Raw genomic sequence first — 14890 nt, 5'->3', positions numbered from 1 at the left:
CATCTTGCTGATAAAGGGCAAATGTCCCCCCCGCCCCTTCCTCCTATAAAATAAGATCTTTGAGAAACTTATGTTGCATCCTGTCCCACCTCACACTCTTCAAATTAGTATCAGTTTGAGGAAAGCCACAATGCACAAAGTGCATCCAGAGCGATCTGCTGTGCATGTGTCACTCACTATGAAAGTAACAAAAACTGTGACCCTCCCCCAGCTGACACACTGTATGCCTTGTCACAGATTATTTTTGTGATCTGTGTATCTCAAGGTAAGCATGTGACAATGCACAGTGTACATTAATCTTAGGAGTGCGGAATGAGATTGTAGTGCCAGAAAAAGGGCGAAAGCAAATTTAATAAACTGTATGTTCCACCAAGCATCAACGAACGTCTTTAATAGTACAACCAGGCATTAGGTCAAACGATTTCACTCACAGGAACTAGTTTTGTGCCTAGGTAATGAGGATGTATTCCCAAAAGCAGTTGTATTGTTTTCAATCCAGCTGAATAAAGGAAAATGGAGCATTTTCTACAAGAAGAAGCATGTACTGCAACTGTTCTTCACTTATTAAGAGTATATGTAATAAAGAAGTAAATAAATCATCTCACATGCATCAAACCTAATACCTATTGGGTATATCCCAGAATAACATACGTAGACATACAATGTTGGAAGCAACTGAAGTTAAAATGCTGTCTATGCGTTCCAGTAATTTGCTAGCCACTGACGGAAGTTTTATATTTGATTTCCAGTGTCCTAGAATTATTTGGTGTTTGAATGGCCTGGAACAATCCATGTGAGTTGTCTGGATAGTGTGCCAAACAAAAGGTGAAAGCAAGAAGCCCACTATATTTGGTTCAGTGTGTTTGCAGTGTTTCCATCTACTGAAAAAAAACACCATTTGTCATCTCTGCAAAATATTTTAAGACAACATTCATTTTCTCCTTTGATGCAATTTTTTTTGCCAACAAACAACTATGTTTCCAAATTTGGAGACAGGAGGAAATCACTTTGAGTTAAATTTGGAGAGTAGACTATATGAACAAACTTTAAGTCATTCCACGCACTTTTGCTTCTGTGACTGCCACATTGTGGGATAACGAAAGAGCATCACTTTGTGTACCAATTATAGTCGTTTATCATTCTGCTCTTCATTCAATCTATATGTCATCCACTTTATTGTGGATCTGTCTAGCAAAATAATCTTTCCAATGAGTGTTTTTAATAACCATATTAAACTTTTTCTGTGTTCCACTGCAGTTTTGTGTGTTAAATGTAGTTGATTAACCATGAATAATTCATAACAGTTTAGTCCATATTAATGCACTTTTCAACAGATGCGCCATTTAGTTAATGTAAGCCTCTATTTTGCTAGTTCCATGTCATTGAGGCTACTCTTACAGAAAGTTATCAGCAGTGGATTATGAATTAATGTAAAATTGATTGAAAACATGATAAAGTAAATGAATGAACGAATAAATAAAGGAAGGTATAGAGTGACCTTTTTGCATATACTTTGCTATGTAGCTGCCACAAATGGCATATCACCACTATGAGAGAGTAAAATAGTTTCAAATTTAAAACAAAATCAAAATCAGATATTTACATACCCATAAATTTTGGCCTCTTCTTTTTGTACACAAATAATGTATAGACTGCAACTCCCATCAGAATGAATGCCAGAGCAAAGAAGTAACGTGGTGAAGGATCTGTTACTATTGGTACCAGAGTCAGAAATAATGCCACAATGATTGTGAAAATTGGTACTATTAAAGGCACCTGTAACAAAAAGCATAGAATGTTATAAAAATCCATTTAATCGGATTAGAACTACATCTGCAGTTAAGTGCCCAGAGCACTTAACTTTTATCTATCAAATCACATAATTTACTAAATCCGAAGCAAGTCTGTGTTAATGGAGAGAAGTACGGTACTTTAATTAGGAACTAGAATATCATTTAAAGAGAATAGCTTTGATCATGGAGTATTTCCTCTTTCACTTCTTAAAATGTAATAAGTAATAATATAGTACCAGCAGATACAAACAAAAATTGTGATTTATACAAGACCTGAAGAAATAAGTTACTTACATTAACACGTGGAACATTTTCGTAGTGGTGTTCTATATATTTGAAATTCATTTGTTCCATGCTGATTCTTACACATGCCTATTCTTGCCACCACCCACCAATTCATTTTCACCACCCACCCATCTGGGATTTTTTTTATCAGTCTCGTATATGACTTCAACAGTTCCACATTTCTGAATTATTTTATTAGTCTCATGACATACATTTATAAAATCAATTGATCATGTTAAAATCCATGATTATACTTTATCATTATTAAATTCCAGCTGGTGAAATGCTATGAACATTAACTTAGTACTAATACTATTGCACTGTGGAGAAGTGGTTAATTAATAAACTTAGCACTAACGTTACCACCTATCCAAATTATCATTCTACTGGAATTTATTTTCTTTGAATCTGTTATGAAATGTATTCTACCTTAAATTCTTGCTCACATTTTATCCAAGCAATTTGAGGACTTTCGTTCTTCTGTGTCCTGACCATTACAGTTTACTAAATTTCTACATGTGTATGAACATGGGGTGCCAAGTCCATAACTTGATGATGTTGAATACATGGAAATTCCCATTCCTTACAACAGTTACTGTTTCTTTATACAGCTGAGGCCAAGTTATTCAGATTCAGCAAATTTATTTCGAACTAATTGTCAACAATGTCTGTTCATCCAGTCATGCAAGTGAACAGCTACGTTATTTGTTCTTTCTTCAGAATATTACTGGCTTGAATAATTTAATTTTTATCTTAACGTCATCATATGTTTGCTGTTTGAGAAAAAGATTATGTTGAACATTCATGTACTCCTTTTTCCTAAAACATGACATATATATATATATATATATATATATATATATATATATATATATATATATATATATATATATATATATATATATATATAAAAAAACAAAGATGAGGTGACTTACCGAACAAAAGCGCTGGCAGGTCGATAGACACACAAACAAACACAAACATACACACAAAATTCAAGCTTTCGCAACAAACTGTTGCCTCATCAGGAAAGAGGGAAGGAGAGGGGAAGACGAAAGGAAGTGGGTTTTAAAGGAGAGGGTAAGGAGTCATTCCAATCCCGGGAGCGGAAAGACTTACCTTAGGGGGAAAGAAGGACAGGTATACACTCGCACACACACACATATCCATCCACACATGTTGTGTGGATGGATATGTGTGTGTGTGCGAGTGTATACCTGTCCTTCTTTCCCCCTAAGGTAAGTCTTTCCGCTCCCGGGATTGGAATGACTCCTTACCCTCTCCTTTAAAACCCACTTCCTTTCGTCTTCCCCTCTCCTTCCCTCTTTCCTGATGAGGCAACAGTTTGTTGCGAAAGCTTGAATTTTGTGTGTATGTTTGTGTTTGTTTGTGTGTCTATCGACCTGCCAGCGCTTTTGTTCGGTAAGTCACCTCATCTTTGTTTTTATATATAATTTTTCCCATGTGGAATGTTTCCTTCCATTATATATATATATATATATATATATATATATATATATATATATATATATATATATATATATATATATATATATATAACATACTTAATGACATGGCAACTTTAATATATTAATAACATTCAAAATGTAAATGTAAGGGGCAGCCAGATGAAAATCAGGTGGACTACGTAACAAGCATGGTGTGGACATTGGTAATGCAGGTAGGCATGCATACAGAAGGGCATTCTGTTGGAAATCAGGAAGGAACAGTGCAAATCTTTACTGCCATGCCATTTCTTTGTTAGATGTGCTCTCTCTCTCTCTCATATATACAGGGCTATTACAAATGATTGAAGCGATTTCACAGCTCTACAATAACTTTATTAATTGAGATATTTTCACAATGCTTTGCACACACATACAAAAACTCAAAAAGTTTTTTTAGGCATTCACAAATGTTCGATATGTGCCCCTTTAGTGATTCGGCAGACATCAAGCCGATAATCAAGTTCCTCCCACACTCGGCGCAGCATGTCCCCATCAATGAGTTCGAAAGCATTGTTGATGCGAGCTCGCAGTTCTGGCACGTTTCTTGGTAGAGGAGGTTTAAACACTGAATCTTTCACATCACTATGCGTGAAACTTGCCCGCACGCGTTCAACCGTTTCTTCGCTCACTGCAGGCTGACCCGTTGATTTCCCCTTACAGAGGCATCCAGAAGCTTTAAACTGCGCATACCATCGCTGAATGGAGTTAGCAGTTGGTGGATCTTTGTTGAACTTCGTCCTGAAGTGTCGTTGCACTGTTATGACTGACTAATGTGAGTGCATTTCAAGCACGACATACGCTTTCTCGGCTCCTGTCGCCATTTTGTCTCACTGCGCTCTCGAGCGCTCTGGCGGCAGAAACCTAAAGTGCGGCTTCAGCCGAACAAAACTTTATGAGCTTTTCTACGTATCTGTAGTGTGTCGTGACCATATGTCAATGAATGGAGCTACAGTGAATTTATGAAATCGCTTCAATCATTTGTAATAGCCATACACAAAGATGATGTGACTTACCAAGTGAAAGCGCTGGCATGTCGATAGACACACAAACAAACATAAACATAGTCACATCATCTTTGTTTTTAGATATATTTTTCCCTCATGGAATATTTCCCATCTTTGCCTCTGTACTTCTGCCTCGACTGACATCTCTACCCAAACTCTTTGCCTTTACATGTGTCTGCTTGTGTGTGTGTGTGTGTGTGTGTGTGTGTGTGTGTGTGTGTGTGTGTGTGTGTGTGTGTGTGTGTGGGTGGGCACGCGACTGTATACCTGTCCCTTCCCCTCCCCCCACCCCCCCCCCCCAAGGTAAGTCTCTCCACTCTCAGGATTGGAATGACTCTTTACCCTCTCCCTTAAAACCCACATCCTTTCGTCTTTCCCTCTCCTTCCCTCTTTCCTGCTGAAGCAACCGTGGGTTGAGAAAGCTTGAAATTTGTGTGTGTGCTTGTGTTTGTTATTGTTTCTATCAATGTACCAAAGCTTTCATTTGGTAAGTCACAGAATGTGTGTGTGTGATTTTTTAAGTTAAGTTCATGCCTGAATGTCTGCTGTTTGTGGTGAACACAGTACATCACATGTGCATGTGTTTGGGTGGAATAAATAGTTTTGAGAAAGTCAGGTGTCACTGAAAGAAAGCAGTTGACAAGGACTGGCTCATCGTGTCATAGCCCTTCTGTCACTGCTGCAGTGAATGTGCTATCAAGAATGATGGACAGTGGAACATGAGATTCAGCTCATGTTGGTCTTCAGTCATGGTACTACTCACACCATCACAACAGAGCAACTGACATTATGGAAAATTGTCAAACAATGGTTTCCCCACAGCCTGATGCAGAAGCAAAAGTTTAACAGAATGTTGACATTGCTGCAACACCTGGAAAGGTATAACAACGAAGAATATTGTTTCCTGCCCTGTATTGTCTCGGGAGATGAAACATGGTGTCACCATTTTGAGGTAGAGAAAAAGCATCAGAGCCAACAATGGAAGTGCATGGATTCATCACCACTGAAAAAAATCTAAAACCATGCACATAACCTCCTCCTTCAACTGCAAGAGCCCACTGCTCATTGACGTTCTGGAACACACTGTCACAATTAGCACACTGTGGTACATGGACACTTTGAAAAAACTGTAGTACACTATTAAGCCCCAAAACCCAAGAATGTTGAAGGGCAGCATTATTCTGTTGCAGAATAATGTCCACCCTTATGGCACTGAGGTCGTTTGGACTATGAGAAATCGAGTATCTCTCTCTCTTCTCAGTCAAGTTCCATATTTTTGGAGCCACGGAGAAAGACATTCATACTACCAATTTGCTTTGGACAAAGAGGTGCATGCCCGAGTACAATCACGGTTCCAAAGTTTTTGAAAATAGCCACAAGTCATCCTTTGTGTTTTTCATTTACTGACTTTGTTCTTCAAACAAACAAGAGTATCATCATTGCATTTAATGTTGGCTAACAGCTTTATAGATTGGACTAGCAGTATTATAGTAGTTAAACTTCCATTTAAGGTAAAGTAGTAGATAAATTCACCTTTGGTGCTCTCAAAGTCATCATTTACTACTGTACTTTAAACGTAAGTTTAAGTACTGTAGTGTAGCCAGTTTAATCTATAGAGCTGTCAGTAAACTTAAAATGCAATCTTTATGCTGTCAGTCAACATTAAACTGTATGATGCTGTTGTTCATTTGAAGAGTAAAACCACTAATAAAAAATTACAAAGTGTGACAAGGGCTGTTTTCAAAAACAACTTAATTTTAACAATAGCTACCCCTGCAGGCAATGCCTGCTCTTACTAAATCATGGTTCTGTTGGCAACGGGAAACATTTCTCACAGAAAATAAACTCTTCACTTTTTCCATTTGTCTCATTTTTCATTTGACTGCCCCTCATAAATGCTGTCAGTGCTGCATCTTCACAAGAGATGCACCATTCTCAACTTAGGGTCTGAGTGACTCCCATTCCTTCTAAACATTTCCCAAGCTATCACTCTTTCTGTGTTTTGAAAGGAAATAATGGTTCCAAAAATTAGTTAATTATGTTTAATTTACAAAGGAACTATTGAGATTTCACCTCTAAGTTAGTTACTAGCTTGGTATTCTGTTTCCCCTTTTTTAATCATGTTACACATCATAACATTATATATATTTTCCTTTTTAATGTAGAAGGTCTCATCCATGTTTTTAACTTCCCCTATTAATGAGTAAAGGATAGATACACTTCAAACACAAAACTGTTATCAGCTGACTTATGACAATTTCATAAAAACTGAAAAATTAACTATACTGATAAGGAATTCACATTATGAGTGCAACACAGTAATCCAAACCATCAATCATCAATACAATATAGCTATATCTTGGCTCAATATAGATGGATCAAAATATCAGCATTTTGTACTTTCAAGAAATATTCTTGTTTATTTTGTTTCTAGTAAATGATTATTGCCACTATAATAATAGAGCTTTTTAGAAGTATCTCTTCTTTGCCTAATGAAGGCATTTTACTGCTTTTGTCTTCATTGTTACTGAATGTGTTCCTGTGGAGTGAATTTGGTGGTGGAGAAATTTGATTTATGCAGTGTCTAACGTCAATACTGACCTTATATGGCCTATCGGCATGTGGTTTAGTCCTCCGCATTATCAGCAGTGCAGCCATAGCCATTCCATAAAACACCCAAACCAAGAAACTTGCAAAATCAATGAGGGGCTCAATATCACCAATGATAACAAACACTGCTGCTATCAAACCCTGAAAAAAATATTTCATTGATATTTTCTGACAGTTATAAAGTGGAGAAAAGCATTTTAACATAGAATTCTTACAGCACAATTCATCCATTAATAAATACAAATTGTCAGTTGTCAGATATCATAGGTGCATGAAAATGCATGAGAATATACTGAGATGCAAATTCTGTCTCTAATAGACATTATTTTGTAGTGAACTGTATCCAAATGAACTATTTTTTCATAGATGGATTTATTTACTCCATATAACTTAAATATCTAATATCTGACCACTTTCTGGCTACTGGTATTAAACATCCTCTGGCAAAACCAAATTTAGAAATAAATTTGTGAACAAATGAATTTTCAAACTAAAAAGTGCATGAATGTAACAACATGCTGTGGTTCCATGCTAGTTGTGGGCACTTGAATGGTGTGTATAAAATACATTCCACATAATGGAACATAGTACTCAGCTGTGGGGCCTAGCATCTTAGAACAAAGAAGCACATACAGCTACATCTGCATCTATATTCCACAAACCACTGTGAGCTCCACATCTAAGGGTACATCCCATTGCATCAGTTATTAAAGTCCCTTCCTGTTCCATTCATGTATGGAGCATGAGAAGTGACTGTTTGAATGCCTCTGTGCAAGCAGTAATTATTCTGATCTCATCCTCATGATCCCTATGTGAGCATTGTTGTTGTCGTCGTCGTCGTCGTCGTCGTCGTCGTCGTCATCGTCGTCATCGTCGTATTCGTATTCAGTCCAGAGACTGGTTTGATGCAGTTCTCCATGCTACTCTATCCTGTGCAACCTCCTCCCTCCCCGAGTAACTACTGCAACCTACATCCTTCTGAATCTGTTTAGTGTATTCATGCCTTGGTCTCCCTCTATAATTTTTTACCCTCCTCACGTCCCTCCAATACTAAATTGATGATCTCTTGATGCCTCAGAATGTGTCCTACCAACCAATCCTTCTTCTAGTCAAGTTGTGCCACAAATTCATCTTCTCCCTAATTCTATTCTGTACCTCCTCATTAGTTATATGATCCACCCATCAGATCTTCAGCATTCTTCTGTAGCAGCACATTTCGAAAGCTTCTATTCTCTTCTTGTTGAAACTATTTATCGTCCATGTTACATGTCCATGCAAATATTTTTAGAAAAGACTTTCTGGCACTTAAATCTATACTCAATGTTAACAAATTTCTCTTCTTCAGAAATGCTTTTCTTCCCATTGCCAGTCTACATTTTATATCCTCTCTACTTTGGCCATCATCATCATCAGTTATTTTGCTGCCCAAATAGTAAAACTCATTTACTACTTTAAATGCCTCATTTCTTAATCTAATTCCCTCAGTATCACCTGATTTAATTTGACTACATCCCATTATCGTCATTCTGCTTTTGTTGATGTTCATTTTATATCTTCCTTTCAAGACACTGTCCATTCCGTCAGCTGCCCATCCAGGTCCTTTGCTGTCTTTGACAGAATTATAGTGTCATCAGCGAACCTCTTCCCTTTCATGCCCCTCAACACATAACTGCCACCTGATTTCTGTACAAATTGTAAAGAGCCTTTTGCTCCCTGTATTTGACCCCTGTCACCTTCAGAATTTGAAGGAGAGTATTCCAGTCAACATTGGCAAAAGCTTTGTCTAAGTCTACAAATGCTAGAAACATAGGTTTGCCTTTGCTTAATGTATCTTCTAAGATAAGTCATAGGGTCAGTATTGCCTCACATGTTCCAACATTTGTACAGAATCCAAAGTGATCTTCCCCGAAGTCGGCTTCTACCAGTTTTTCCATTCGACTGTCACTAATTAGAGTTAGTATTTTTGTGAGCAATACGTTGTTTGTGATGAAGCAAGCTGGGATCTCTCTACTTCCTCTCTTGTTTTCCCAACTGCTGCATTAAATTCATTTTATTTTCATTTTTGACTAATTATGATTAACATGTATAAATATAATCTGCATTTCCATAAAAGAGAAACGTTGGCCCTCAATCTTGAAGTATATAGCACCAAGTGTCATAAATTTCCTAATTTATTTTGACTATTCCTAATTAATATCTTTTGCTATAGGGTGAAATCAGTAATTGTTTCATGACACAGATTTTACTGTTAACTTACAAATAAATACAAATTGTGTACTAATTATAAACATTTGGAAGAAGAAATACCAGGATTCTTAAAGTATTTATTTGGATCCATTCAAAAACATATTATCAGAGCCAGCCCTTATTTAATTCCAAAGTAATTACCAGGTTTGTCAAAAGCACTGTTTATATAAATATATTTGTTAATTTCATTATTTAAACAAATGATTCAACCTAACCCTAGTAGTAGAACAAACTATTAAAAAGAAGGAATTTTTCTATATATTCAGTTAATTGAATGAGTTATGTTTTAATTGTAATTTCCATATATTAAACATCGAACAATGTATAGTTTCAGTGCCTATTATTGTGAGGATATACATAGGTCTGAAATTTGGTCCTGAGACAGTCAGTCCACATCCGATTCTCAAACGAGAAATGTGTATTGGTTACTTCAACAACAATGCATCAACTTAACCATGAAATAAGTGTAACACAAATAGGCCGTGTGCCAAAACAATGACAGTGTCTGTTCAATTGTGTCACATGTACCATATTACTCTGCAAGAACTGTGTGGTTAGGTTTTTACTGCTCATAGATGTTTAACAGTAAACTATTGTAGCAGTATGCTGATGTTTGCCTACAAAAAATTAATGAGGCTTATCAAAAGTTAACCGATAGTGAACTGGCCATATAACTGTGTAATATTGTGGGGTTGTGAACAGTGAAAATAAAGAACTGTGAAAAAGCAACTGGGCAACTGTTGGCTACATCATTTAGAGTGGTCAGTGTTGAACTTCCACCCCCATTTTTCAGCCAGCATAACAATGCAGTACATCGACACCGAGGACTATCAATGAAGAAATAAAGCAGGCGAACATCACAAGGGGATCATAGTATATTCCTAGAGTATTAATTTAAAGCCAGTTCTTGAAACTTTGTTAAAAGAATTTCTGGGGATAGTTTACTTCAATCTTAAACAGCCTTCCAGTTCAGTTCCTGCAGCACCTCTGTGACACTCTCCCGTGGATTAAATAAACCATTTGTGCTGCCTTTCTTTGTAAACATTAAAATCCACTATTAGTCCTATCTCGTAAGGGTCCCACACACTTTAGCAGTATTCTGGAACTGGTTGCATGAATAATTTGTAAGCAATCTCATTTGTAGACTGATTGCACTTCTCCAGTATTCTACCAATAAACCAAAATCTACCACAAGCTTTACCATGACTGAATTGATGTGACCATTCCATTTCATATCCTTAAAAAAGTGCTGCACCCAGGTATTTGTACAAGTTGACCAATTCCAGCTGTGACTCACCGATATTGTAGTCATAGGATACTAATTTTTTTCATTTTGTGAAATGCAAAATTTAAGTTCTGAACATTTAGAGCAAGTTGTGAACCTCTGCACCATGTTGAAATCCATCCAATGAGGGGGCAATGAATGAATATTTATGCAGCTTCTTTCAGATATTACTCCAATATAGATAACTGCATCATCTGCAAAAGCCTGATTTTACTATTAACAGTGTCTGCAAGGTCATTAATATAAAACATGACCAGCAAGGGTCCCATCACGCTTCCTTGGGGCATATCTGAAGTTACTTCTACATCTGACAATGACTCTCCATCCTAGTTAACATGCAGTGTCCTCCATACTAAGAAGTCCTCAATTGAGTCACAAATTTCACTTGATACCCTGACATGATCATAGTTTGACAATAAGCATGGGTGTAATACTGAGTCACATGCTTTTCAGAAATGAAGATATACTACATCTACCTGGTTGCCTTGAGCCAAAGCTTTCAGTATATCATCTGAGAAAAGTATGATTTGGATTTCACATGGTTGTTTTCAAAACCCATGCTGGTTGCCATTGGGGAGGTCATGCTGTTCAAGATACCTCATTATGTTTGAGCTCCGAATATGTTCCAAGATTCTATGACAAATCGACATCAAGAATATTGGACAGTAGTTTTATGGATCACTTCTACTACCCTTCTTGTAGATGGGTGTGACCTGTGCCTTTTTCGAGGAACTGAGCATGGCTTTTTATTCAAGGGATCTATGATAGATTATAGTTATAAGAGGGGTTAACCCGCCTCCAAATTCAATATATAATCTGACAGGGATTCCATCAAGACCTGGAGCTTTGTCAAATTTTAATGATTTCAGCAGTTTCTCAACACCATTGACACTAATACGTATTTCGTTCATCTTTTCATTGGTATGAGGATTAAATTGGAGCAATTCTCCTGAGTTTTGCATTGTAAAGGAGTGTTTGAAAACACAGTCAAGAATTCCAGCTTTTGATTTGCTACCCTCAATTTCAGTTCCTGCATCATACGCTAGGAACTGGGCATTTACTTTGGTGCCACTAACAGTCTTTACGTGTTGCCAGAATTTCTTTGGGTCCTGTGAATGATCACTTGACAATATTCTGCTGTGGTAGTCACTGAAGGCATCATGCATTGCTCTCTTGACAGCCAAACCTGTTTCATTCAGCATCTCTCTATTTATAGCCCTACACTTTGTTTTACACCTATTATGTGGTAATCTGCCGCTTTAGAAGTTCCTTTACAGTGACTGTACACCACGGAGGTTACCTCTCATTATGAACTGTTCTACTACGTACATATCTATCCAGTATCTCTCTAAGTTTTTGGTTATATCAGGAGATGTGTCTCATGGGCGAAAGAAGGATCCAATCATTGTTTTATGCCCAACCTTGATACTAAGTCTTGCTCAAACAATCTCTCATGCAACTACAATGTCTCTGTCAGTGGATTTGAGTTTCTTGTGTACTGTGACAAATACACCACTTCTATTTCCCATTTGCCTACCTTTCTAATATATATTTAATTTTTTTTCCAAAAACCTTACTGCTGTCAATTTCAGGTTTCAACCAGCTTTCTGTACCTTGTGTTATGTGAGCTTCACTGCTTTTCATGAGTGCTTCAAACTCTGGCACTTTGTTGTGAATGCTTTGACAGTTTACCATCAGTAATTTAATTCTCTCAAATGTGGGAGGCACTTCTTTCAATCTTACACTGATATTTCTTGGTTTCCTACAGCAGTTTGATGAAGAGTTGCCTAATCTAAAACAGCCCTTGTGGGCACCCCACACACAGTCAGCTATCTGCGTAGCACCCTCTGATGTGTAGCGCACACCTAAGTTATTTTGGGAAACACTACAGTTCTCAACTGTACGGCCCTAGCTTGTCACAAAACCTTCAAAGCATCTGGTTCAGTCCTTCCACTCGACTGAGAACCAAAGGGCCACAATCAGTTCCAGGGACAATGTTGCAAATTGGGAGCTTTGTTGAAACTCCAGGTGCAAGGCAGGTTTTCTCAAACTTTTCTGCCAGTCATTGGAATGACCTCTGAGCCCACATGACAGGTATCATTTGTCCCAACATGCATCACAATTGTGGTTGGTTGCAGTCGGTTCCCTCAATGGCTACCAGAATAGCCTCTTCAGAATGTCGAATGAGGCTCCCAGGCATACAAACTGAGTGCACCTAGTGTCCCTTCCTGTCCTTTGCTGCCATTTCCCTAAAGGTTACCATCATCCACCATACATTTCAACTGCCAACGATTAATAGACTATTATCCCTTTGCATTTGCCTCCTCCTGACACTGGACAAAGCTGGTTTCCCAACAACAGATTAAGTGAGCCCCACTGACTATGTTTCAGTTTCAGGGAAAGACAGCACCTCAATCTTCTGGGTCTGAGTCCTCCCTGGTCCCCGTACATCCTATACAGGATGTCTTGATCTGCTATTGACATCCAACTGGCAGTCAAGTGGAGGGGTAATGACAGATCCTGTACTTTCTGTAGAGGAGACAGGCTCCACAGGAGGAGATGATTACGATTGATTTGTGGGGCACTCAACTGTGTGGTCATCAGCACCCGTACAAAGTCCCAGTTTTTACACAGTCCAATTTTTTTACACAGTCCAATCTAGCCACTGCCACAAATGATGGTGATGATGAAATGATGAGGACAACACAAACACCCAGTCCCCAGGCAGAGAAGATCCCCAACCCAGCCAGGAATCGTACCCGGGACCCTGTGATCCAGAGGCAACAATGCTAGCCACTAGACCACGAGCTGTGGACATCCACGAGAGAGGGTAGTATTTGGTACAGGTATCACAGGTACATGACTTTCAGGAGCCCTTCCAGCACACAGAGTTACAGCAGCTGCCAGCCATTTGAGAGTAGTCAGGGCGATTTCCAGCTGCTTACAAACATCAACCAACTCATCCTGTGTTTGAGGATAACATTCACAATAGGGCTGCATTTTGGCTGCTAACTGAAGTTCAAACATTGATATTTTTCAGACAGATTTAAAGTAGCAATTTTTCAGAGTGAGCGTTTTGAACTGTGGTTGCATCAAATACTGGCAGAGGTCAGGCCTGAACCAACTCATTTAAGATACTGCCAACCTCAGAAAGTAATTGCGTGGTGGCCATTGCTGAACATGTTGTGTTGTGTGTTGGTGGTTGTTTTCTTTCTTTATTTTGAAATGAGTGAAGAGACACCCTGGTCCATCATTGAGTTTCATTTCAACCCTCACAACACCAGAAGGGATTGACAAAACACCTGCTGGCCTTCGAGAGGGAGGTGGGGCTTGTTTAGCCGTAGCACTCCTAATGCTGCATTCACAGTGGCAATGACGACAGTCACCAGAGGTCACCCCATAACATTAACAGATAGCATAGTCACAGCGCATCAAATCTCCTTTGTCAGTTTCTGAGGGTGAAGGATGTTAGTTTAGAATCTGTTCTACCCAGGAGGTTAGGGAGTGTTTTAACTTTTTTGAACGGGATGTCACAATGCTTTTGTGCTTTGAGACAAGTGCTGCATTACAGTTTTTGCTAGTAAAAAGATGATGAATGCCTGTGAATGAGCTATATCTGTTTTGAAAGGAATATGGTTAGTACTGTCCACTCTTTCCCAGTCACTGGAGTAACAAGACATGATTTAGGAATACATAAGATGAAGAAACAAAGGTCTATTGTATACTCGAGATGTTTTGTGGTGACACTGAAAAGCAAGATCATGAACACCCTGCAAAACTTCAAATAAGTTCAGAAAAACAACGTATGTGAATGACTACCATCCAACATATGTGTGAAAGACAGATTTAAATTTAGGATAAGATACTCTGAACACACAAAGCACTGGAAAGTGGAAAAACATACACTGCTTGCAAACAACATCATATAACAAAATTGCCACCCTATCAGATATGCCACCCTTCCCACTTTAGCAAATTCTTTTTTGAGGTTATGATTTACAGCTAAAATTTCTGATAAATATTTTGTCTACTTGTGGTTGCCAATAAAGCTGTAGTTTCAGTCCATATGTTCTGAGCTATATATATCCTGATATGATAAATTTCATTGTTGTGGCGCCACAAACTCCTTTCTTGAACTAACCTAATCAGTTTCTTACA

General features: G+C 38.1%; 1 protein-coding gene across 2 annotated transcripts in view; it reads right to left on the bottom strand.

The window, feature by feature from the left end:
- LOC124612842 (b(0,+)-type amino acid transporter 1-like) overlaps positions 1-14890 on the bottom strand; it is a 439105-nt gene that overhangs the window by 42231 nt on the left and 381984 nt on the right. For both annotated transcript variants that reach the window (XM_047141270.1, XM_047141271.1), the window contains 2 exons: positions 7192-7341; positions 1608-1776 (listed from right to left, as the gene is read on the bottom strand). In XM_047141270.1, the coding sequence (XP_046997226.1) occupies positions 1608-1776; positions 7192-7341 (319 nt within the window). The remainder of the gene's footprint in view (positions 1-1607; positions 1777-7191; positions 7342-14890) is intronic.

This window comes from Schistocerca americana, chromosome 4 (assembly GCF_021461395.2).
Source record: "Schistocerca americana isolate TAMUIC-IGC-003095 chromosome 4, iqSchAmer2.1, whole genome shotgun sequence".
Classification (NCBI taxonomy): domain Eukaryota; kingdom Metazoa; phylum Arthropoda; class Insecta; order Orthoptera; family Acrididae; genus Schistocerca; species Schistocerca americana.
The sequence above is the reverse complement of the archived record's forward strand: the minus strand, read 5'-3'. Positions and strand labels throughout refer to the sequence as shown.